The sequence below is a fragment of the Pleurodeles waltl genome, chromosome 5 (assembly GCF_031143425.1).
Source record: "Pleurodeles waltl isolate 20211129_DDA chromosome 5, aPleWal1.hap1.20221129, whole genome shotgun sequence".
In the NCBI taxonomy this organism is placed as follows: Eukaryota; Metazoa; Chordata; class Amphibia; order Caudata; family Salamandridae; genus Pleurodeles; species Pleurodeles waltl.
Genome location: NC_090444.1, coordinates 344,419,135 through 344,445,611, shown reverse-complemented (window position 1 = coordinate 344,445,611; position 26,477 = coordinate 344,419,135). Strand labels below are relative to the sequence as shown.

The window sequence follows — 26,477 nt, the reverse complement described above, 5'->3', positions numbered from 1 at the left end:
ATCATTTTTATACATGTATATAAAATACGTTCATTTATGAATATAACAGAGAATACCCAATGAGCTAACTAATTTTTCATATTGTGTGCAATTATTTATGCATTTAACAAGGTAGTCCTCGCTACTTTCTATTTCCTTCACATTATTTATTTACTATATCCAGTGCTTAATTTGTAAAAGAATGGGTGCTGGTGCCCAAAGCTCGGCTCCAGCGGTGCTATTACAAATCGGCGCCCGGGACACCAAGGCTGCGCAGTGCTGAATTCACCTCAGGGCCTTTTAATCCTACCAGATACTGCTGTTCCTTTATGTCACTCGTACCGGTCCCTGCTTTCTCCCTTTGTGCCCGTTTTTCCATCTTTCTCTTTCTCTTCCTCCTTCATTCTGTTTGTGTGTTTTTCCTCTCTTGCTCGTCGTCAATAACTGGTAAGGAAAATAAGTGCTAGCCCCCAAAAACTAGTGAAAGTGGCCCCCACCAACAACCGCCGACTTAAACTACGCACTGACAATATCCCTTAATTCAGTTTAATTACTGTTTCATTTTGGTATTTTTATTATTGATATTTTTGTTATAACGATTTATTTACCCTAAGAAATGGTTTGTATCCTAAGGAATTTAAATTGAAAATAACTCGTTATGGAAAAAAGTGTACACTAGGACCTGTAAATAAACATCGCTCGATTGTACGCAGTCGTTGTCAATAATATCCTGATCATTATGACCCTGTGGGACATATAGCAACTGATTCTCACTCAAGTGTGTCATAAACATGACGGAATACCTTCTTCTTTCCGCAGGGCCGAGGTGGCAAGGGAAGCATCTATGTCTGGGCCTCAGGTGATGGAGGCAGCTACGATGATTGTAACTGTGATGGCTACGCATCCAGCATGTGGACCATTTCCATTAACTCTGCCATTAATGATGGACGGACTGCTCTCTATGACGAAAGCTGCTCCTCCACTCTGGCCTCCACATTCAGTAACGGCAGGAAGAGAAATCCTGAGGCTGGGGTGGTAAGTACCAACATTGCTGTTCTCTCTGTCATTTTCTCTCTCTCTGTCCCGCTCCAAGCAAACCCCGCTCCCATACCAAGTAGCGGCTCTTTGCAGAGAGCAGATGTCCCTTTGATGCAACACATTTTTCAGGTCCACAATACCCAATGATGCACGTGCTGTCAACTCACGATATGGAATATTAATATTTAACGTAGTATATCGGCCTGAGGTTTATGGCTCTTTTCATATTACATTCAAAAGATATCAAATCGCGCATTTATCTGGAGAAGAGTTTAGTTTATTTGTATAACCTGCAATTGTCCGCACTATTATGAAGTTTGCCGGCGAGTTGTTGATGGTGGGTATTTCCTTATACATGTTTCGACATACATTTGTGCTATATTCTCTCATTTATCACAGCATACACTTTCAGCCTGCATGCTAATTGGAAAACACACCCAGAATGTGCAGCTATATACTTTTTAAGCGGTAGTACTTTCGTTATTTCTGAAATATGCTTAAGGAATTTCAGTACTTTAATGACTTTCTTCCCTTGATATGATTTCCTTAATGAAATGAGGGCCTATCCTTTTTCATTTTTATATCACTGTAAACATAGCTGAGGAATGACAAACTTTTTACATGGGCTATATGTGCTTCCTGCACACTGCACGTTTTCCTTCATTCCGGCTTTTTTCCCAGTTAACATTCTTTCTGGCAAACACTTGCACAATTCAGAATCTGGATTTGGGCGCAAAACCAATATTGTGTTGCAGTCTTTAATTTATTTCCGACGACCTTAAAATATGGGTCACATACTCTTTACCTGAGAGGCGTAAGGTAATGGTGTGCAAAAGTTTATTCTGAGGCAGTCCTTCAAAACAGCTATACAATTTCCGAGTTTACCTTCGCCTTTGCCTTTACAACGTTTTTTCTTTATAGCTGGATACTTTTCACCACACAGTGTGATCATTTTACAGTCGTTAAACCTATCAGTATTAAAAATGTATGCTATGTTTTCTCTGCAACTTTACCTTCGGTTTCCGAAAATATTTTACTACAAGTTTACCTTATGCAGAGCTTTTCTGTTGCACATTATGATATAACGATTACTTGATCCTCCGTTATAAGTAAGCTGGTGTTAGTGAGCAGTATTACCGTTCCAGAAACTGCGTGTATCAGTGATACTGGAGTTTTGTATTTCTGGTGGGCCACAAGTTGACCCCCTTGAGAATTCTGGGGAATAGGGAGGGCATCATGATATGAAAATCGACATTACTGCACCAATTCAAACATGGGAAATGTACATTTGGGCCTGTTACTGATGTCTTCCAGGTAGTACCTGGAGGATAAGTCTCCAGTAAAAAATACAACGTGAAAGATTGTAAGGATAAAGGAAAATGACAGGTCTAGACATTAAGAACCATGATCAAATTACCCAGTGGGCACAAAAATAAGACACACACTGCCTCTTGTAGTAGGGATTACAACAAATGACAGTGCGTTTCAAGACTAGTTGAATGACACATGGCTGAAAGCCACTGCAAGCATACCGGAAGCCACGTGAATGTGATGTTCATTTCTGAGTGATGCAGAGACCAACTAGGAAAACGTCTGAGCCCTGAAAGGGCTGTCCATTCTGTAGAGCAGTGGTGACTTCTGCCTACTAGCCCTGGGCTTTTTCCCAGTGAAAGTCCAATGAGAAAGTGCTGGCACCATCCTTAAATCCACCTAGAACACTCGCCTGTGTTTGTATACTGCACCTGAGTGGTTTTCCTGTATAGGTACTGCAGCTGGCATTACTTGCCAGGATGTGCACATTTGTGCACGAGTATTCCTAGATAGGAACTGAGTCTGATAGAGCAGGCTAGTAGCGGCACACTTGACCCTTGTGGTGGCTTTAACGAAAGTGTTCCACATGCCCCAGCAGGCATGGATGTGCGCTAGGACATATGTGCCCAAGGGAGTGCCAAATACACATGTGTGTTCACACTACCTATGAGAGCTGCTCTGCCCATAAGGTAACATTGTGGAATGAAATGAATTAAGCCTGGCTGCAATAGCGAATTACAGGGAAGAAGCCTCGTGAGGTTTAGTATGGATGGATTCAGCGTGACTAATCCCATCGGATGGCAAAGGCGGTTCTGGTGTCTTGTAAATTATGTTTCATTCCATGGGTCATGGGGGAAGAGCACATCTGTGCATTCCCCAGGTGAGTGCTACAAAACCTGGGCACCCAGAACTACAGATCTCTGCCATTTGGGGCCTGGATAGATAGATTGGGGACTGGGGAGGTTTTTGACACTTGGCCTCTGGGAGTCTGAGCAGGGCACCACTAAAGATAAAGATCTGCATTTCAGAGCCTTAGGGCGGGCAGGGAGGACATTTAGGGAGACATCTGTTGTTCAAAGCAAAACCCTTTGAACCACCACCAACCCTCAAAGGAGCCATCTAGTCTAACTAGGGTTACTCAACATCTGCAAGGCAGAGTAACCTTTACGGCGATGGGGAACTGGTGCTGCTGGACCTCGTGGGTACACTGCTAGAGGAATCTGTTATGCCCAGGAGTATAACCATCTGAGAAGGGGTTCAACGCTCCCCTTCATGCTTAGAGTCTGGCCTGAGGCTGATTGCCTACTGCTGTGTAGCATCCTGAAGGGTAACTCTCCAAGTGCACCTTGGCTTGCCTCCTGTTCTCTGAGGAGGTTTCAGGGTCGTCAAAGACCTCAGGAGAGGGACTTACATCAACATCCGGTAATATCTGGAGAGTGGTGCCCAATGCTGCGCCTACATTGTTTCGGCCTGTGGTGGCAGCGGCGGCGTTAGTGTAGCCTAAGTATTGTGTCTTGAGAACAGAATTGCCTGGTGCGAGCTTGCCAAAGACTGCCCACAGCACATCAAAACATCTTGTTGGTGTGAGCAGGGTCACCTGGTGTGGGACCCTGCACGGCCCGCTATTGTTGAGTGTGTCACATTTCTTTTGTTTGAGCCTTAGCTGCATGCTCATTCTGTGCAGTGCCCTGCTCATTGGTTGCGACCCTTGGAGGTGGGTGTGCAACCTGAGTTGTGCTTTACTTACCCTCATATGGCGTGGTTGAATTGGCTTTGAAGTATGTGATCTGGTGTGACTAAAGTCATTACGCACTAGACAGTGTGCCTCATTTCAGAGAGGTATGGAAACCAAGTTCTGTGTGTGACCAGATGGACTAGTGCGACTCAAGTCATCACATTTTAAACCTTGTGCCTTCCAAAGGGGTGCAGGATTTACATCCCTCTTGGGAGAGGCCAGAATTGTATGGTGCAGTTCAAGTCATCATGCACCAGACAAGTGCCTCTATCAGAGGAGGTACTACATTGGGAATTGGTTTGTGAGTGACCATACAGTCAGGGTGACTCATATGATTGGACCCCTGATGTTGTGCCTCCTAAAGCTGGTTGTTCGGTGAAGGGTGGTTTGGGACAAAGGGTCATTCAAACACAGTTGCAGCCACTATCCAGATATCAGGGCACCGCAATAGGGTGCTGGGAGTGAATGCCTACAAGTGAGTGTGTGCACGCCCTGACTGATACTTGTGGAACTGCACTATGGCGCAGAGTGGATGTGCAGGAGTGAGTGCAAGTGAATGTGAAGGCAGTACCGTGGTACTGTTGGTCACATTTATTCGGTCAGGAGTTCACACAGTTAGCATTACATCTTACCAGTGCGGCCTCAGCTGCAGTGCTACGTGGAAGTGTTATAAACCTTGTATGTACATTTTGCTGCTAACGTTGGTACTGGGGTGCACTTAGAATTTATGTGTTTCACTGATTTTGCGGGGAGGGAATATACTGTTTTTCTCACTGGTTCTTACAGTAGCTAGTGTTCAACACAGCTGGGCCTCATATTGTGATTTCTATTGCTAATTGGGGTATGGGGCCAGAGTTACGTTATAATCATGCAGTTTAGACAATGTGTTTGTTGAATACAAACTTTCTATACATACACTGTGTGTGAAGTCTCCTTTGTGCCATGCAGTATGGTTGTGGCGGGTAAGTGCTGTGTTTTTGCATTACAAATTGCCTCTGTGTTAAGCCTAACTGCTTTGTGCCAAGCTACCCGAGGGTAAGCACAGGTTATACAGTAAGTGTAATCACCCATCCTTCGCGGGAGTGGCAGGTTCTGCCTGGCTTGGGCCGTGCTTTAGCCGTTCAGAATGTGCCACCTCAAACAGTTTTCCATTCTAAAAGCATCATGCCAAAATCAAATACTTTTAGATGATCTTGATCTCTGAAGTCTTCTTTTCAATTGTGTTTTAATGACACTGGCTTTGGGAGTATCCACACCACATTTTGTGCAGCCAAGCAAAACTTAGTGTTAGAATTTTTTTCACTGTGCCCAGTTTATAGAATCTTATTCACCAAACCCGGAGATGTGCACATTTACCCTTGAATATGTAACTTAAACCTACACAAAATCTGCCAGACAGCCAGGTTTTCCTCCAAAATTGACACGTTGCAGGACTCAGAGGAAACACTTCTGTTTTTTAAATTACAATGATCACGCATAAGATTTCGGGGAACTTGTTTCTATCTGGGTGTGATTGAGATCAGCAGGGTATATTTGACTCTGTGCGTTTATGAGTAGGATGAAGTGAGGTATTTTTTACTTCATGTGTTCATGAGAAGCTTGGAGCGGCTGTTTATTGCATATTTATGATGGATACTTTTTTTGTTCTATACCTGGTTGCTCTTCAGATGGAGTGGCTTGTTCACAATCACACACCGTGAGAATTGCACTATTGTTAGTTTTCCGCCTCAGTGTATCATTCTTTTATATTTGTGTTTACGTTGTGGCATTCCCCTGATTAGGGTCTCTATGACATGAAATGCTTTGGGAACTGCCATGTTTTGAAGACTCATATTTGTAATCTCCAGATGTGTTGAAATATACAACAAATGTGTTTTGGAAATCTGACAATAGACACACAGATGAAACTAGATGATTGTTGATAATTCACTAAAGATACAATGCTGCACTTTCGGTGAATTTCAATCCATTCTGTTAAAACAGTGCTAGTCTGTGTACAGTTTGTTAACAAGGCCTTAGGACTGGTTAGCAAATCTCTGCCATCAGCAATTTCAATGCTTCTAATAGTGTTAATCGGACAAAGAGCACACAAAGACAGCACGTTTATTAATGATGAAGATTAATGGCCTGATTTGGATCTTGGTGGTAACGGTCCCGCAGTTGGTTTTCCGTTGGGAAATCCATCTGCTGCCTTGTGAGGAATCCTCACCCGCATTGATGGTGCCATTGGAAATAGTGGCTGGTTACGGGACTCCAGTACCCCTTCCTGCCAATCAGATTATGATGTGCCTTTCTGCTAAGGCAGTTGTAGCGGTGTTACCTCCACACCTGCGTTGGCAGATTGGAAGGAAAATTAGGTAAAAACCTATTTTTTTCAATTTCCACTTCCATTTTTGACTGGACACAACTGGACAAGACCTGTGCCTCCACTGGACCACAGATGGCACATGACCCCACCATCGCCCGACCATTACTTGTGTATGTTGTTTGGTCATTGCACATGAGCTCAGAACCACTTCATTCATATACATACCACAGTCATTAAAAACAAAAAGTACTTCTGACATGCATATGTCTTGAAAACCTCTGTGGCAGACATTGATGGGTACACACTGGTACATGACACAAATCGATCACATACACAATTGTTATTTTGGAGTAAGTATTCATTACCAAATAAATGCTTGCACCAAAATCATGATAACATCACACTGGTCAACTATGGCCATGTGTGCACAATGCAATGGGACCTGTACTTGTACTGTTGTGCTCCCACTTGTGGATATGAGTCAGTGCATGTATGTGTGTGTGAGCAGCTTGGCAGGTTGAGGTAGTGAGCTGGAGCATGTGATGTGGGTGTGTCAGTATGTATGCCACTTGCATGTGTGTCTGATGTCTGTTGTGTTAGTTTGGTTGTGTTGCTGTCTGCCACATTCAGGTGAGTGTTGTGTGGTGGTTGCTGTGTTGTTGTGATGTTTGTACTTGTACTCTTTTGTGACTGTCTTTGTGTTGATGGGTGTGTAGTTGTGTTGGTTGTTGAGGTTGTGCTGTATGTGGGTGTAGCATCAACTGTGTGTTTTCTGCATGTATGTGTTGTGGTGGAATGGCAATGGATAATAGTGTGTTGTGCAGGTAGACACATATGACTAAGGACCAGTGTGTGTGTAACTCACCTCTATTCCACATCCACTGCCATTGTACAATGTACATTGGCTCCCGTGAAGGTCTCCCTCCCTCAGCAATCTGCCGCCTGTACACCGACTGCAATCCTAAATATGTTCAGCGAGAACCCACCAGCCTGATGGCTGGGAAGAATACTCCATTGTGGCAGTCGGCGGCTCAGCCGCAATACATCTAAATATGGCAGTCAGAACACCATTGACTTGACAGAGTACTTGGGTCAGCCGCTGTGGTGGAGCTTACCAGCAAGTTCTAAATCAGACCCCAAGAAATGTGTTGAGTTATTTGAGTGCATCCTTCAGACTTGGCATATATTGTGGCTTCAGAGGAAAAGTCCGGGCATAATGATTAAGAGAGTTTGGACCACACACAATGTTGGAAATGTGAGGAATTCCTAAATATTTTGCAGGAGAGCTACAGTGGGTAAGGCCTAATTTGTAGTAGAATTAATTTGGACCATGGGTGTCCTAGAACCTAGCCCACATGTAAAGTAGATGAACATTGTATAAAATACTTTCCACATTTAGAATCTAAACAATAAAGAATGAAACTGCTTCTCATGCTGCAAGTCTATATTGATCACGCTACACCAGTGTTGACCTTTCTAAAATATAGTGGAACAATCATTTAGGCCATACACCGCAGAGGAATGGGATACAATAAATAACTAGTGTTAAGGAATACAGCTCCATCAAGACCAGTATGGGTAAAGTAACTCGCCATTTAGTGGAAAGTCTTCACCGGATTTAAACTAAACCAGCGGTTCTTAATCTGTGGTCCAGGGATGTCTGGGAGATGGCAACCCCTACTCAGGGGTTCTGGGACTGCTTAAAAAAATCGGAAAACTAAATAATATTAACAAACTGTTAATAGCTATTAATAAACTGTATATAAATGAAGAAGCAAAATGTAAAACTGAAAATTTCAAATGCTCCACAAATGTGAAGGAGTTTGAAATTGAATGCTAAAAATTAAGTTGGTGTCCGCAGTGCGAATTCATCAAACAGAATATATTATGAATGATAGGTGGCCTTGCTTAAATTTGGAAAAACCTCAAATATCCTGTTTAAATGAAAATTGGTATTTTATACATTTGTTTGTGAATTGAATGAAAAATGTCATATTTTGTGTATTTGTTTAATGACTCCTTGTTTATATGTTTTTGGGTTTTGTTTTGAGGTTGAAATCACCGGAACTGGTTAAGCCATGGTTCCAATCTTTCATTAATGACTGAGCAGGGTCACTAGATTCAAATAAAGTTTCAGTTGGTGTTAGGCCTAGCATCCTTGGGGTTGTGTTTTCCTAGCTTTTAGCCCCTTCAGTCCTCCTGTTTTTCCTGATTTCATTTTTGTTGGCCTTAGGACTCAGCACACTTTATCACTGCAAACCAGTGCTAAAGTGCTTGTTTCCTAAACCATGTTAGAATTGACACATTCAATTTACTTTTAAGTCCCTAGTAAAGTGTCATTCACTGTGCCCAAGGCCTGCAAATTAAATGCTACTAATGGGCCTGCAGCACTGATTGTGCCACTCACTTCAGTATCTCTCTAAACATGTCTCAGGCCTGCTATTACAGCCTGTGTGTGCAGTTTTAAATTGCCATTTTGACCTGGAAAAATAACCCTTTTGCCAGGCCCAAAGCTTCCTTTTTAGTACATTTAAGTCACTTCTAAGGTAGGCCCTTGACATCCCCAAGGGCAGGGTGCAGTGCATTTAAAAAGTGGGGCATGCACTTTTAGGTTTTACATGTCATGGTAATGAAAAACTCCTAAATTCGTTTTTTACTACTACTACTATAACATTGAAGTTATCCTGTAACATTTTCTAAGTGTTTTGTCCAAATGGTAACAGGAAACCACTTCATGTTTGGTGTCCCTGGAATCACAATTTAAAATACTGACTTATTGTCCAGTTAGATCTTAATTTACAATTCAGAAAATGCCACCTTTAAAAAGTTGGCATTTTTTTGCCTAAGCCATTTGGTGCCTGAAGCCAGTCTCAGGATCACTTGACTGGGTGTTGTTGACAGTTGGGCTTTGTGTATTCCTTCTAGACAGCCACACACAATCGGGAGCTTGAGTGTGACTGGATGGGCCACAACTTGTCAGGATGAGAGGGAGTAGCTGGACCCAGCCCCACTTACACTTGACTAGGCATTGTCCTGTCTCCACACAGTGGGATAACTATCCCCCGTAGTTAGTCTGGAGCTAGGGCCAGGACGGCATGCCTCTAAAAGCTCCCTTCCACTTCAAATGCACAACTGGGTATATATACTGGACCTCAGACACCACCACATGACCTGTGGATACTCTACCAGGAAGAAGGACTGCTGTTACTACAAGGACTGCCATTCTGCTGGACTGCTGCTCTGGAGGAACTGCTTTCCTGATGTGCTGACCGGCTACCCTCTTGTTTGAGCAAGACGTACTGGACCTGTATCTTTTGAACACAGAACCCAGAGAGATTCCAAGGGCTAGTTGGCTGGCCTCCTGATCTGAGGCTTCTGGGTATCAAGAGGCTTTCAACAACCTTACACCTGCACCTGGACTCTGCCATCTGTGGGCCTACCCTGTCAAATGGTGCCATCCCAGTCCTGGGCCCATGGAAGTGAGATTAAGGTTCCCTGCCATCCTCTGTGGATCCAGCAGACCTTTTGCATCTTGTATGCAGTTTGGCACAACCCTGAGCAGAACAGACGCATCTCCGCTGCTGTGTTGATTGGACCTGTGGCAAACACCTGCACTGCTGCCACAACCCATCAGAACAGTCACTGTACAACGCATCCTTGGCATAGGCTCTCACATCTCTCATCAATAGCAGTCTCGAAGATTATATCATACTCCACTTTGCAGCTCTTCTGAACCAACGCATTACCCGGACTGTGCGCTCCATCCTTGACGCCGGATTTTGCATCGAAAGCCCCATCAACTGGATCCTTGATGATGACCAAGTCTGTTGCATTGCATCCTTGCCGCATCTCAGAATCGAGGCATCGCTTTGGCTGGGTAATGCACCTTCAACGCGAATCCTCACAAAGCTCTGAAAATGAGTATTTAAGGTACTTTGTTCAGTAGGCCCAACGATGTGCCTGTAGCCAGCCCACGCTCCATCATGGTTGGCCTGAACTTGTGACTTTAGCCCAGTCTGGCACCTCCAGATATTCACAGTTAGCACTTTGTGCTTTTTGATACAATTTTCACTAAAATCCTTATATTACCATATTGTCAGTTTTACTGATTTGATTTTTGTTGTTTTGAACTTGTTTTATTTATCAAAATCAGTTCTATTTTTTCTAACTTGATGTAGCAACAGATTAATTTAGGGTTGGCTTGTGCCTCACCCTGACAAGGATTATGGATGCTGCTTGACCCGGGCTCACACCCCCGTCAACCAACAATCGAATTTTTTACATATCTGGATTCCAGCATTGATTAAGTGGGTGTCCACAAAAGTCTAAAGGTAAAGACCACCGACCTACACTGTTGCTCCACCTCCTAATTCTTAACTCATGTATTGCTGCAGCATAAAAGCATCACACGCTGTCCACAAGCACCACATGGTGCACAGGCTTCGGAGACACCACATTTAGCAATTAAGTTAAATTGCAATTTCATAGGCATGAGAACTGCATGAGGACCGCAATGTACAAATGGCTCTTTATCACAGTAATCACACTTCTTTGTTGGCAAATGTAAAAAAACTGCAACATATGTTCAATGGATTATCTCACAGGTCAGCACTGGCATCAGTTCTAGAATGAATGTGTCACTTCAGGTCATTAATCATACTGGGCCTTATTTACAGTGTGCGGACGTGACAAACATGGCAGTCATCCCGCCCAATGAATTATAAGTGCCATATGTTTTAATGGGCTTTTTATAGGGCCATCACAATATTCACCATGTTCATGACAAAAAATCCCATCTGCCAAACAGAAATTAAGGCACACTGCATCCATTCTTCAACTTTTCACCTATACATCATTAAATTCAGGTATGTTAGTCTAATTAGTTCAGAGGAGGGGAAAAATCCCACAGTGCACCAGGCTATCACAGAAAAGTCTAGGAGTAGACACAGTGTCTTAATGACTTGGTGGGAGTGGTCACTTTAATGATTTAATTGACACATTTCTATCATTCAGGTCAAAGTTGCAAGACAAAATTGTGGAATGTACTATTGCGCGTGTCAGTTAGTTGTATTTAAATATGTCAGCCTCAAACATTAGGTCTTGGCCAACATTGTAATGTAAGGGTTTGCATGTGAAGAAAAGTAATCTTTTGTTGATTTGCACTTTGTCTTTACAGGCCACGACGGATTTATATGGCAACTGTACCCTTCGACACTCCGGGACGTCTGCAGCGGCACCGGAAGCAGCGGGAGTGTTTGCGTTAGCACTAGAGGCCAAGTAAGTACAAAATGAACTATAAATAGTTTGAACGCATCAGTTGCTCGTTCTGCTATGTAAGCCACATTGCACTCAATATGAATATGTCGGAGTTAAACTCAATAATCATCTCAGTTTTTACTGAAGAACAAGACTATTACTTGCACACACCATGTACACCAGTGAAAGCATTGGGGATTGTTCCAGCTTCACTAGAATACACCTGCATTGACACTAAAAGCTGTGCCTCAACATGCACTGTCTCTTGCGTTTTCTCTCAGATCATCATCACCCCTTCTATTTTTGATGAGGTGTCTTCTGTATGGAAATAATTTCCTGATGGTCTTTCCAGTGAATTTGCCCTCTCTGCGACTCAGTGAATGCATATTTATTTTTGCTGCTTTGGGGCCACATTATTGAAACGTTGCAGTGGTTCAGAGCTGAATGCACGCTTTTATGCGTTAACACTGTCTAATGCGCAGACATTTAGCTCATAATTTCCTCAAGTCAGATCTGCAGATTGCAAAGCTCAGAAACAGAGAAGGCCAATCACTGTTCAATATTTTGCACTTGCACTTTCTGCAGTACATGCATTAACTCGGAGAAATTCTGTGTAAAGTTATACACAATGCTTAATTTGAGCTGGTGGTTGCTGGTGAGGACCGCTGGCACTCATTATTGGGGATCGGCACTTATTTTTCTGAATTAGACTTTTTCAGGGATAAGGAAAACATACAGTGGAAAGACAGAGGAACACAGAGGACGGGAAAAACCGGAAAACCATCAAAAAGCGATGAAGCAGGATCCTGAAAGAGTGCGATACAATGGCAGGGAGTGTTTAGTAGTGGAAAACACGGCATGAGGTGGCTTTAGGAATTTGCAGCCTTGGTATTCGGTGTGCAGATATTTAATTGCACCAGCCTCAGGCTTCTGAGAAAACGTTTTGGCACTGACACTCATTCTTTTACAAATTAAGCACTGGGTATATGCTATAGACAGTACCAATGCATTAAAACAGGTGTTTTACTGTGCTTTGAGCCAGAGTAGCTGTTCATGATCCAGCTCCAGGTAGCTTCATTCATCCAATGAGGGTGCACAGTGGTGAACAATAGGGAAATTGTGCAGGATTTTTGATCTAGAATCAGATGGTGATGCTTTGCAACAGTGGTTCTTTATGCATTAAACCTATGTTTTTATTTGTATACATCAACATTAAGCGCACACTCTCAAAGTTCATATAAAGTGGCTACTTTGAGCATTTCATGGCAAAGCTGATAGTTTCACAAGAGAGCAACAAGCTGTTACACAGGTTGAAAAATGAGTGTATCCGAAGAGCTTGAAGTAAAGGACAATTATATTGGTGATTTCCTTTTTCTGAAAAAATCCTTAAGAAAAGTTTGAAAAACATGTAATATAAACTTATTATGGGATCCCATTTTAGCTTTCATAAGACTCCAAGTACCATTACATATTTTAATTTAATCTATTTGCAGATAGCTTTAACCAAAAAGCACTAGATGCAATATGAGAACAAACATTGGAAGCACAAAAACATAATAGTGCATAACATTGAGACCCAACTAGGCTAAGGTGGTCATTATGATCCTGGCAAGGTGGTGGTTTCACCGCCAACAGGCTGGCGGTGAAGACCGCCACATTATGAATGTGGCAGTTTGGCCTCTGCCAACCTGCCACAATTCCACTAATACCACCAGGTTGGTTGGACCCGCTGGGCCAGAGATGAGCATCTCCGACCCGGTGGTCCACAGCAGACCACCGGCTGTATTAGGAGCTGCCTTTCTACCAGGGTTTCCGTTGCGGTAGCACTGCCACGCAAACCCTGGCGGAAAGGCTACCATGACAGGGAATTTCTTCCTTGTCACCGCTAGACGGCCCCCCGCCACCCACCCAGCAAGCACTAAATCCCCCCACCCCCTTCCAGGTACAACACCCCCTCTCCCCATTAACCTGCCCCCCCATCCAGGTACACTGTCTCCCTCCCCGCATACACGCACACGCAGAGACACCCACACGCACCATGCATACACTCATTCACCTACACTTACATACACACATTCACTCACACGCATCCATACTCGCATTCACCTCAGCACTCATACACGCATGCACACACCCATCTAAACACGCATACTCACACCCATCCCAACACGCATTCACCAAAACACTCATACTCACATACATACATGCATACACACTTACATGCATAAACACACTCACTTCTACATTCAGACATGCATACAACCACGCATGCACACATTCATGCACACATGCAGACAACACACACTCACACATGCACACACAACACCCCCCACCCTCCGAAAGAATTAAAATGAGACTGGGCCCAAGAAGAAGAAAATACAGACAATCTTAAGAAACATTGTAAAGAATTCAGGAAGGCATCTAAACACACACAAGGAATGAAGCATGGATGAGCTAATCCACAAGTCCTCTTAAATTCATTAAAACATATTTTGAAGGAAGGCCAATAGAATTTAGCTGTGAGCAGAAGTATCTGTAGATGTATAATTTAATGCTCCTGAACACTAAAGTTCCCTAGTCATATCCTTCCCTGGAACAGTGTACACATTAATTGCATGAATGATGTATAATTTAAAACATATTAAACAGTATTGTGAAATAAATACAATATGAAAAGTGAGAAAGGGATAGGCTTTCTAAATGTTAAATAACTACAATCTGCAGGTTTATGCAACAAGAATGACTTGGTAAGGGAAAGAAAGAACATGGACCAAATTGCTAACCAAAATATGAACTGAAGTACACATGGTAAGGGAAATGGAAGTAGAGAGGATAAGAGATTATACTTAGTATTGTGGAGCAGGAAAGAAGAGAACCTCAGCTGTGCTAGATTTCAGTAGAATTTACTTAAGACCAGCATAAAAAGACTGAATCAGGTACCAAGAGGAAAAAAGAGGCAAAAGGAATACAGACATAAGAATCATGATATTTGTAATGACAATGGAAATCAAATTATACAAATACAATTAACAAGATGGTGACAGATGAGGTTACAGAACGGGGATTTTGAAAACCCGTAAATAAAGGGGAAAATGCAGAGCAAAGACCGTATCAAGAAACTGAAGTGAAGGATAAGAGGACAGCTAGGTGGATACAACTAAGACAGTAATGATTAATCACACAATAACCACACAATAGACCTGGAAGAATAAGGTAATAATGTATATTGTTGCCCATTCTACCACTGAGAATGTGCCTTACTTACTGGTCTCGTGGCTGTGGGCTTGTGTGTGGTGACTAGCTCTGGGGATGTAGATCTCCTCAGAGATTTCTCATGGGCTGTCTGGTCTGATCCAGCCCTTTACCAGTTCTGGTCTCTTCTCGAGGACCAACCGCACTTTCTTATACATGAGGTAGTCCCCTGCAGACAGCACATTCAGCCTTGTTCCTCTATATGGTCAAGGAACTCCTCAGTGACCTATAATGTGGGGCAAGGTTTTTTTAATCCCATATATACGTTTTATTTTGTGCAAATACACATTTCCTCTCAGATAATACCTGTGAAAAAATCAATCCCTTGCAGAGCTTCTGCACAGAATGAGAGAGTTATATGCTATTCTTCTTGCTGATTGCACCATCTACACCTACCTTTTGATATGGATCAACATTAGCACAGGGTTCACTTGCCAAAATACACCTGTTTGTAATTTCTACAATGCACTTCACTCACCTGGGAGCATACCATCTGTCTAGTGTTGGGAAGTAGAGGAAGTGAGCATGTTGGGAGTAAAACTGTAGGGAGAAAAATTGATTGCAATTGATGACAACAAAGTTGAGAGTTTATCGATGTTCAAAATATTGCATTATATTTGTATTTGCATTGAACTCCAACCAGTTAGAATGTACAATAACCATTAAGTTAAATCCAAGAAGATAACGCGTTAATATAGCTAAATACACTTTGGTTTGTAACTAATTATATATATATATATATATTATAAAATTTAAGGATCAAATGTGTAATTAATTTGGAGTGTAACATTTTTTCATGATGTTCTAAATTACTTGGAATCATTTTTCAAATATGTATTCAGATCAAATTAGTGGTACACGTACTCTGACTACAGTTAATTGGTCACTGGCCGAGATAACTGTGGTTTACAGAGCAGATTAAAGCTATACATAAATAGAAATGATCTTTAATGAGATTTGCTGCCAGAGCAGCCAGTATAAAAAAAATGTACACAGTAATTTTTAATATGTATTAAAACGTTTAATACAAGTTTAATATAAGTTTAAATATAAAATTATTATTATTGATTTTATTCCTAAATATCACATTAAAATATTGATTATCAACTGTACATTTTAACATTAAATATATATATATATATATATATATACATATTTATTTAAAAAGTCCAAATAGTTTTGTAAATTTAGCATTAGCTTTTATGATGTGCTATTTTACGTTCTTGCCTCCAATTCTTTTTAAGACTGAGTGTTGCAATATTTGAGAGTGGCCATTTATGGTTTTGGATTTACTCCAAGGATGAGCCAGAGTATTTTTATTATTATTTTGAGGGCATTTTTGGTTTTCGTAACTTCAGAAGTATTGTTTGAGAACATGGTCTTAGTCCTTTGTAGGTTATTATTTTGATTTGCATTGCACAACCTGAATACCTCCTTACCCTGCCTAATGACTTCCTATTTAGTTGTTGGTATTCCCCATTTTTCCGGATCATCCCCATTCAACCTAAATTTGCTATTAAAACGTAAACGAAAGTGTGTGTAGACCTCTGCATGGTGAAGACCTCCATACAGAAAAGATAGGGGTGATAGAGGTCTCTGTACTTATGTTAGTGAATATAAGTTCTTGGCAAGTGACTTATTCACATACTATAAAAAGGCAGTTTGAGAATATAAACCTTCATGTTTTGTGCACTTAGGTGTCCACCTTATTTTGAATCTACAGACTGCCTGCTAATTGGTTTGTGTTATGTATGCAAACTCTATATAATACTCTAGACAATATATGTAAAGTCCTTTTGTGATCATCAGCTCTACGGTTCACAAAGGTCAAGGTTTGCAACCACAAAGGTGTTTTCACAATGTACAAAAGCAAAGGACGTTTGCAACCTTTTCTAAATAGCAAGCAGGAGGGGTGTGTGAAAAAGCATCCTAGGACTGACATGACTGAAACTCCCAGCAGGCACTGTTTCCATAACTCCAAACACCAGAACAGTAGTAACGTGTCCAACTACTACTGTTTGTCATCTATCAATTTAAGGGTACTCACCTTGGGCGACATCATTTGTCAAGTGTGTCTAGTACAGGGACTGACATGACTACAACTCCCAGGAGGCACTGTTTCTGTAACTACAAACAACAGCACAGTGGTCACATACCACAATACATCTGTTAGTGAATGCTCAAATTAAGTGTACTCACCTGGGGGAGAACATCGGACAAGTGTGTGTAGCAAAGAGAGTGACCTGAATGCAACTCTCAGCAGGTCCTGTTACTGTAACTCCAATTACTAGCACAGAGGTCACATGCCCCAAAACATCTGTTTCACAATTCCCAATTGAAGTGGACTTCACCTGGGGGGATAACATTTGCATAGTGTGTGTAGTAGAGAGAGTGACAGTTCTGCAACTCCGAGGAGGCACTGTTTCAGTAACTCCGAACAACAGCACAGTGGCCAGTTGTCCAAATGCCATCATTTGGTAAGCCACAAATTAAATGTACTCAACTGGAATGATACTATTTGTCAAGTGTAGGGAGTAGATTGAATAACCTGACTGCAACTCACAGTCGGCACTGTTTCTCTGACTCTAAACTCCAAACACCAGACCACGGTTCACTTGTCTAAAGACCCCTATTTTGTAAATCTTATTGAAAGATTACACAGCTGGGAGGATACCATTTGTGAAGTGTGGGAAGTAGAGGCGGTGACATGATTACTAAGGCCAGGAAGGCCCTGTGTCTGTAAATCTAACCACCAGCCCAGTGTACACTTGCCCAAATACCCCTGATTGGTAACTCTCGCTTGAAGTGTACCCAGCTGGGAGAATGCTATTTGTGAAGTGTGTGCAGTAGAGGGAGTGACCTGACTGCAAATCCCAGGAAGCCCTATTTGTCTAACTCTAAACACTAGCACAGGGTTCACTTGCCTAAATACACCTGTTTGTAATCTCTACAGTGCTCTTCACTCAGCTGGGAGTATACCATCTGTCAAATGTTGGGAAGTAGAGGGAGTGACCTGACTGCTAAGGCCAGGAAGTTATGTTTCTGTAACTCTAACTGTAACTACCAGCCCAGAGTGCAGTTGCCCAAAAGGCACTGTTTGGTAACTCTCAATTGAAGTTTACTCACTTGGGAGAATACTATTTGTGAAGTGTGTGAAGTAGAGAGAGTACCTGAATGCAACTCCCAGGAGGCTTTGTGTCTCTAACTCCAAGCACCAGCACTGGGTTCACCTGCCCAATTATCCCTATTAGGTAACTCTCAATTGAAGTGTACTGTCCTGGGAGGATCTCATTTTTCAAGTGTGTGAAGCAGAGAGAGTGACCTGAATGCAAAGCCCAATATACCCTGTGTCTCAAACTCCAACCACCAGCCCTGTGGCCACTTGCCCAAATCCATCTGTTAGTGAACTCTCAATCGAAGTGTACTCACCTGGGAAGATAACATTTGTCAAGTGTGAGTAGTAGAGAGAGTGACCTGACTGCAACTTCCAGGAGGCACTGTTTCTCTAATTCCAAACACCAGACCAGTAGTCACATGCTATAATACATCTGTTTGACAACTCCAAAATGAAGTATACTCACCTATTGACAAGACCATGTCCACTCACCTGAATTCCAGGTTCTGAGGGAGCGAAAACAATAAAGTCCTCACCCCTAAATACTATTCTCTTGTATCTGAAATGAACAGGGAACAAGTGAATAGCCTCCTGGGGAAAGGGATAGGAATGGGGATTTAGGGAGGGAAGAGAAACAAAACACTGATTCATGAAGGAGCATCACTGTTGTTCTAAGAAAGTTGCCTCTGGGCTTGGTGCAGGAATTCTAAGACCAAAAACAAATCAGAAACAAAAGAACTACAAATATCACAGAGTCTTTCAGCAAAATAACAATAATTATTATTATTCGATTGGGCAATCACTGAGTCTTTCAACAAAGTCACAATAGTTATTAGCACTCTATTGCTCAACTATTAGGCACGCTTTTGTAACTCGCAACAAAATCGTTATAAAATCAACTTATGAATTTGTCTTTTGTTATTTGTTTTCACACAATAGACTCGCTCCAAAACAATCAGAATAAACATTTAAGTTTGCATAGATATTGAGTGATGCTTTCAGGAATTCACAACACTTAACTTCAATGCTGCCTTTAAAAGTACTTCTCTAGCTGTCTTTGGAAAATAATCTTGTATCACAGGTTTCTCAGCATCGACGAATGTCTTTCATAATGCACTAAAAGGTCACTAACCTCAAGAAGGCTGAAAACAGGGAGACGAGAGGGGAATTACTCATGAACCGACCTCTCCTGGAAAGTTTTGATTATTTGAGGAAGATGGAATACTGCTTGTAAATTCTCCAGCTGCTGCAAAAGTAATACGCTCCAGAGAGGGAAGCTCCCATGAAGCCATGCACTGAAAAGACAACTCCTTAAAGAATCACAGAACTCCAGCTGAACCGGGAACACCTACGAGCGAAGGAAGACTCGAAGCCAAGCACAGGAAACACCTTGGCAGTTCTATTTATAGACTGCTGTGCTTTTGATTAGTCATCAGACACATGCTGGTGATGAGTCATCAATCATGAGTGGTGTGGATGCTGTGATGGTGATGAGTTATCAGATACATGCTGGTGATGAGTCATCAAACACTTCTGATGATTCATATGAAGAGATTTGATGTCTCCATAAACCACTTCGCACACAGTTCACAAATGGGACAACACTATTCTGTCTTCAGATGGAAGATCATGTTCCTCACAAGTTACAGGGAAGTACTGTGCTGTAAACGCATTCATGACATGTTTCATCTTTCATCATACATGCTGATTTATTTGGTGAGGGAGCAGCAAGAAGTGTGTGTGTGTGAGTGCGAGTCCTAACACCTAGGAGTGATCAAGCACAGATCAGGCCCAAATCACATTCCTATCGGTCAACATAGATCCATCTTGACTTGCTAACCCAAGATGAAATTTTTAAGGACAGAAATGACACCTTACCGAGTGTGCAGAGCAATGATCTCAAAGCCCTCAAGATGCCTCACCATATTGATATCTGTGGCAGACACATTCACACTGCACTGACCACATGATACCTCCAGTCACATCTACAACATAGTCTGGTCTTGCCTGCATCACAACCAACTCGGCCTCCAAATGCTCAAAGCCATATCGTGCCTAGCCACTGTTTAGCCTGCCCTGGTGGCAAAATGTCATTCTCAGGCCATCCTCCCAAGTGCCAGTGACCTGCACATTTCAGCAGCAGCTTGAATCTAAAAGATCAGGCTTGCTTCACAAATGTCATGTAAATACAACCAATACCATGGGTACTTGCCACAATTGGATGAACAGCAAATTAACTTTGTACAATTTCTTTTCTTACTGTAACACTAACCTGTTGGAGGTGTATGTCACAATACAACCAGTACTGCCACTGGACACACAGAGGCCACAGAAGATACTGCCACTGCCCCCTGGATGAAGCCCTCAGTGAAAAAAACACTTCTGGACGTCTGGATGTGGAGGATGATTCTAGCCCATCTAGGCAACCTGGTCAGCAACCCACAGTGAGTCTCACTGTGGCCATATCAACACCTCTCATCCCATTTGCCTCAACATCACAGACAACCATTCGCCCCCCAACCTGTGCCCCTAGCATAGTGTCTACAATCAGCTGCCTGCAGCCCTTAATCCTGAGTTGCAGCACAACACTTCTGGCAATAAGATTCCATGACCCAGTTGGAGAGGGCACCCTGTAGCAAGAGCAAGGCCTGTGGGGGTTGGGTGCATGGGAGGAATGATGTGGGCCAGCAGGATGAGGCCACTCTGCCTGCTCCTAGCTAAAAGACCATCAGCCACGTCTTGTGGGTCTATCAGGAGTCCCAAGGCTTGATGGGCCTGGTCTTGACCGAACCCTGGGAGATCAAGCAGCTACAGAGGGACATGCACAGAGACATGTGGGAACAGATGGAGGCCCATAATACCAACATTGCCTCCGTAACAGGGTGCTTAGGGACATTCACACCACCCTGAGCAGGGCTTTTCAATACAAATTTGCCCCTTCCTTTGGCTCATCAACAGCAGGCCCATCAACATCGGTGTCATCCACTAGAAGGGAGGCCCTGCCTCTGGAAGAACCAGCCTCAGACTCCCCTGCTTCTGTAGCAGCAGATCTCCCCCTCCACCCAAGTGGGGATGTCCAGCTAAGAATACGGGAGGTACAGATAGCAAGACACCCACCACTGACAGTAAGTAGCCTATTCCTAAAGGACCTCCTTTGTGTGCCACACATTCATTCTGTTGACTGATCCTTGTTAGACTTGCCATTTTTGGTGTGGTTTCCCCTAACTTTTTGCCTCTGTTTCCAAGGTTGTTGATGTGTGCTGGACTCTATTTTTGCTGTTTTTGATATTCTGGGCAGTGTACCACTGCTAATCAGTGCTAAAGTGCAAGTGCTCCTATGTAAAATGTATATGTAATTGGCTTTCCATATTTCGCATATATGATTTACTAGTATGTCCCTAGTACAGTGTACTAGAGGTACCCAGGGCCTGTAAATCAAATGCTACTAGTGGGCCTGCCGCACTGGTTGTGCCACTCACATGATTAGCCCTGTAAACATGGCTCAGACCTGCCAATACAGTGTATGTGTATGCAGTTTTAAACTGCCAATTCAACTTGGCCAGTGTACCCACTTGCCAGGCCTGAACCTTCCCTTTTTCTACATGTATGGCACCCCTAAGGTAGGCTCTAGGTAGCCCCATGGGAAGGGAGTAGTGTATGCTTAAGATAGGACATCTACTGATGTGTTTTATATGTCCTAACAGTGAAATACTGCCAAATTTGTTTTTCACTGTTGCAAGGCCTATCTATCTCACAGGTTAACATGGAGGCTGCCTTAAAGTATTTTTTTTTTACTTTTTTTTTTTTTTGTCCAAAACAGCCAGGTTAGGGCACTAAGGGGGGGAAGACCATTACTGCAAGGAGACAACATCTTGGGCCCCACCCCGGCCGTCCGTCAGCCCTGTGGTTATTGCCCCGCTCTACCAAGATACACTGCTCCAAAGAGACAGACATGCCCTCTTTTACTCAACCGATTAGTTCCACCCAAAGGACCCTGGCGAGATGCATAATCATTGGACTCTCTACTGCGTTCGACCCATCTATATTCAGTTTATCTTTACTTTCTTTCCCTCCATAGTTCCCAGAACTTATTTCTCTTATTCTGACGACCACAGTTTCCCAGATTATGTACTTTATTGACTGATACAATCCAATCATGGAAACCTGGACTTTGGGGAAGTGTCCATTTTAGACACATCTCTGGTTGTGCCAAGATAAATAGTATAAATAACATATATCTCTGTTCTTTGATAAGATTTACCGAACAATCATCCCTTAGCGTGATTCCAAATATTACTAGGGGGAGTGTTCTCTTCACATCTGGACTCACCACACCTTTGATCGCTTACCCTATGTCCATCTAGTAACGAGCTAACTTCTGACAACTCCAAAACATGTGGATATCATCGGCCCTTTCTTTGATGCATCGTGGCAGCATTTCTTCCCCTTCCCCAGGGCAGTTTTTTTCTCTGGAGACCAGTACACTCTCTGCAAAGTAAAAATATATTTTTTTCAATACAACTGATTGAACTATATCCCAAAGAGTAACAAAAGATACCTGCCAAAGTTTGTCTATGTCCGACCTTATTATTTCTTTGCTCCATTTCTTCACTGGCAATCGGCCGGGGTCTTCTGACGCATCCATCAACATCCAATGCCAGAGAGAGACTTCCTTGCAATATACTAAATTATGGGATAATTTCTCCTCCCATATATTCTCTGTGTGCTCTTGTCTAAGGAGGGTTCTTGCCCAACTCGCTAGTTGATGATATTTGAACCTGAAGACTGTGTTTTCAATTAGCTCAACAAACATATTCCACAGAAACAACTCCTGATTTACCAAAAGCTGCCCCGTCGGACTACCCATTTGTCCCATAGCAGAAGAGATAATGTATCCTGAAGACATTCTGGGTGCCTGGTGAGTCCCATATTGGCACAAAATCACTATAATATAGGATACCTAATTCTCGTCGAGCCTGTGACCATATCTTACATGCTGCATTGAGGCACTTTAATCTGACCTTTAAATATTTTAGATGCCCATATTTATATAGAAAATGGTCACCTGCCTCCAGGGTATCAATCATAACCTTGTGATAATGAGTATAACTGAGACGCTTGCTCAATAACCTCCTTATGTTCTTTAGGTGGAATGCCATATAGTATTTATAAAGGTCCGGAGCAACTATTCCTCCTTGATTCTTCTTCCTGGACAACATCCTCCAGGCAATACGGACTCCCTGTGATGCCCAGACAAAAGAAGTCAGTTCCCCCTGCAACCTTTTAAACCATATTGCTTTAAATTCTAAAGGGATAGAGTTAAATAGGAAGGTAAATTTCTGTAAAATAATCATACTCAAAATGTTCAATCTGCCTAGCAGTGACAGTGGGAGAGCAGCCCATGATCTTATTAACTTTCTCATGGATAACCAAACTTTATTAAATTTATTCCAAACCACCTCCTCCAAATCTGTAACTATCTGAACACCCAGGTATCTGATCTCATTTTTTACAGAAGAGGAGCCGTATGTTCTATTCCAGCACATTATCTCTGTCTTCTGTTGAGTAACCAAATACCAGGACACTCTACCAAACTCCTCCAAAACACTCCAAATATTTGGTAATGAACCTATCAAGTCACTAGTGTAAATCATAAGAACATCAGCGTACAGTGCTGTTTTTTTCTCCCACTATTTGAAACGAAACTGTCTGGTTGGACCGGATCATCACCACCAGGGGTTCTATGTATAAATCAAATAGTAGAGGGTAGAGTGAACAACCCTGTCGGGTACCCCGCTCTATCTTGATTTGCGTAAATAAATTACCGTTCATAAGTACCATTGCTACCAGATCCTTATATAGTACCTCTATTGCGCTAATAAAATGGCCACCAAAACCATATGTCTCCATAACACTCACTAAAAAAGGCCAGCTAACCCGATGAAAAGCTTTAGCAGTGTCTATGGTAAGAATCACCAGAGTATAACTGTTCAATTGAGCAAGGTCTATAGCCCTAAATAATTCATGAGTCAATTCGAACAGCTGTTTTCCTCTAAAAAAGACCTTCTGATCACTATGTATCAATCTATCTATCACCCCTGCTACCCTTTTCATTAAAATATGAGTGTAGATCTTATAATCTGAATTGAGCAAGGAGATGGGTATATACCATTCACACTGTGTGGGATATTTATTTGGTTTCAAAACCTACATAATTGTAGCCTCATTCTATGAACTTGGGGTTAAGGAGTTGCCAAGGAAAACTAAATTAATCAATTCTAGCATAACAAGGACCACCTCATTTGAAACAAGCTTATAGAATTCATTAGGGAGGCCATCTGGGCCCGCGGCTTCCCCCCTTTTCAAGAACTTTAGTGTTTCCTGGAGTTCCTCTATAGTTATTCTTCCTTCTAGAGCCTGTCTTGCTGTCTCCTCCAAGGCAGGCAGGGGTGTTCTGTCCAAATACCCCCTAATCTGATCATCAGTAACCACCAATTCCTCAGAATGCAATTTTTGTAAAAAGGTAGCAAATGCCTTCTCTATCTCTAGTTCATCAGTAGAGAGGCCAGCCTTACCTTCAATTTGAAGTGCGGTAATTCTATTTCTGGACTGATCTACTTTAGCTTTCCAGACTTATAGTTTACCGCACCCCTCCACAAGCTTATAGTGTGCCAGCCTAGTAGAGTCCCATCTTTTTATGATCTTTACCTCTAAAAAATCCTCTAGTTCTGCCCTTGCTTCCTTCAGCTGAGAGTCCACTGTATTCCCTGCCAAAGCATTCAACCCTATATCCCCTGTCGCCTGTATTTTCGAGATCACAGACTCAAGATGTTGCAGATGTCTCTTCTCTTCCCTGAGTTTGTATGCAGACATACTGACTAGTCTTCCTCTAATAAATGCCTTGTATGTGTCCCATACTACCTGCAAGGAGGCAGACCCATAATTTGTTGCGAAAAAGATTTTAAAGTCTTGTATTAGCCCTTGGATACTCATATCTTCAGTCAACTAAACCAGATTTAAGGTCCACCTGGGGGAATTGATCAATTTATCATAGCTTAAATGTATTTTAAGCGCCAAATGATCGGACAAATGTCCTGGGACATAAACCACATATTTCACCTTTCCACAGAGACTATTATGGATCAAAATATTATCTATCCTAGAGCTGTTCCCATATTTTTTATTAGGGAAAGTAAATCTTGGACCCCCCCCTTGCTCCACTACACCAGGTATCTACCAAACATTGATCTTCCATGGCCTGTTTTGCCCAACACCTAGTTCTTGGGGAGCTCACTGCACCTCTAGTTGTAGATTTATCCAGGACTGGGTCTAGCAAAATATTAAATCCCCACCTAAGACCACCGGATATCTGGAAAGAAGTAACTGATTATAGAGAGCTTGAAAAGGGCTGCCTTAAAGTATTATTATAGTGCAGATTCCCTTTGGGAGCAGATAGGAATTTGGAGTTTAGGGTCTCTGAACTCACAATTTTACAAAAGATCTTTTAGTAAAGTTTGTTTTTGGATTGTGTGTTTGAAAATGCCACTTTTAGAAAGTAGGCATTCTGTAGCTCTGTTTGTGGATGCCCTGTCTGGGTCAGTATGACAGTTGCGCTGTTTGCACCTCACCTCTGGACAAGTGACACAAAGGGAGCTAGGGTTTAGCCTGCATATCCTGAAGAGCCATCTGAGCTGGAAGGGAAGGGAGGAGTAGTAACTTACACCTAAAGGGGCTGTGCCTGACCTCACACAATGCAGTCTTCAACCTCCTGGTGTGTGTCTGGGGCCTGGCCTGGCCAAGGCAGGATCTTACAAATAAGAGGTGACTTTTCTTTGAAGTTTGCGCACTTCAAAGGCTGAAAGGGGTATAAGTAGTGGACCCAAAACCCCTGAAAATTAGATCACTTCTGGATTCAGGAGGAAAGCTGAAGAGCTGAGGAGAAGTGCTGCCCCTGCCTGTGATTGTGCTTTTTTGGGATATCCTGCAGTTGCTGCTTCTGCCTGTGAAAGGGGCCAAAGAGTGGACTCTTTGGTATATTCCTGCTTGAGAAGAATCGCCAAGGGCTTGGACTGACCTTGCCCCCCAGTCTGAAGTCTCAGGGCCATCAAAGACTTCCTCTACCAGCACCTGGACTCTGCTGAGACTCCTGCCCTGCCAAGTGGTGCCCGATACATTTCTTGGGGCCTTGAAAGGAGAAGCTGGTGAAAAACCAAGGAAACTAACTTCGAAGGACTCTGGACCAATGCCTCTGCCGAATCCTGTGACGCCACCTGCAACCGGACTTGTGGTCCTCGCTGGAGTGCGACGACCCCCCAGGCCCTATGCCGCTGCAGCGAATCAAAATGCGCAGATTCAGTGCTTTGCACCGATGCTGCCTCACCTCTACCACTCCACAACAAGGACCTGACACCTCTTCGTGACGCCTTCACTCTGCAGCACTGGAACCGATGCCACCTCGGATCCAGCGACGCCGCGATCCCAGA

General features: G+C 42.7%; 1 protein-coding gene across 1 annotated transcript in view; it reads left to right on the top strand.

The window, feature by feature from the left end:
- Positions 1-26,477, top strand: part of PCSK2 (proprotein convertase subtilisin/kexin type 2) — a 1,091,080-nt gene that overhangs the window by 870,403 nt on the left and 194,200 nt on the right. Inside the window, exons 9-10 of the mRNA XM_069234088.1 lie at positions 799-1,014; positions 11,548-11,648. Of these exons, the coding sequence (XP_069090189.1) occupies positions 799-1,014; positions 11,548-11,648 (317 nt within the window). The remainder of the gene's footprint in view (positions 1-798; positions 1,015-11,547; positions 11,649-26,477) is intronic.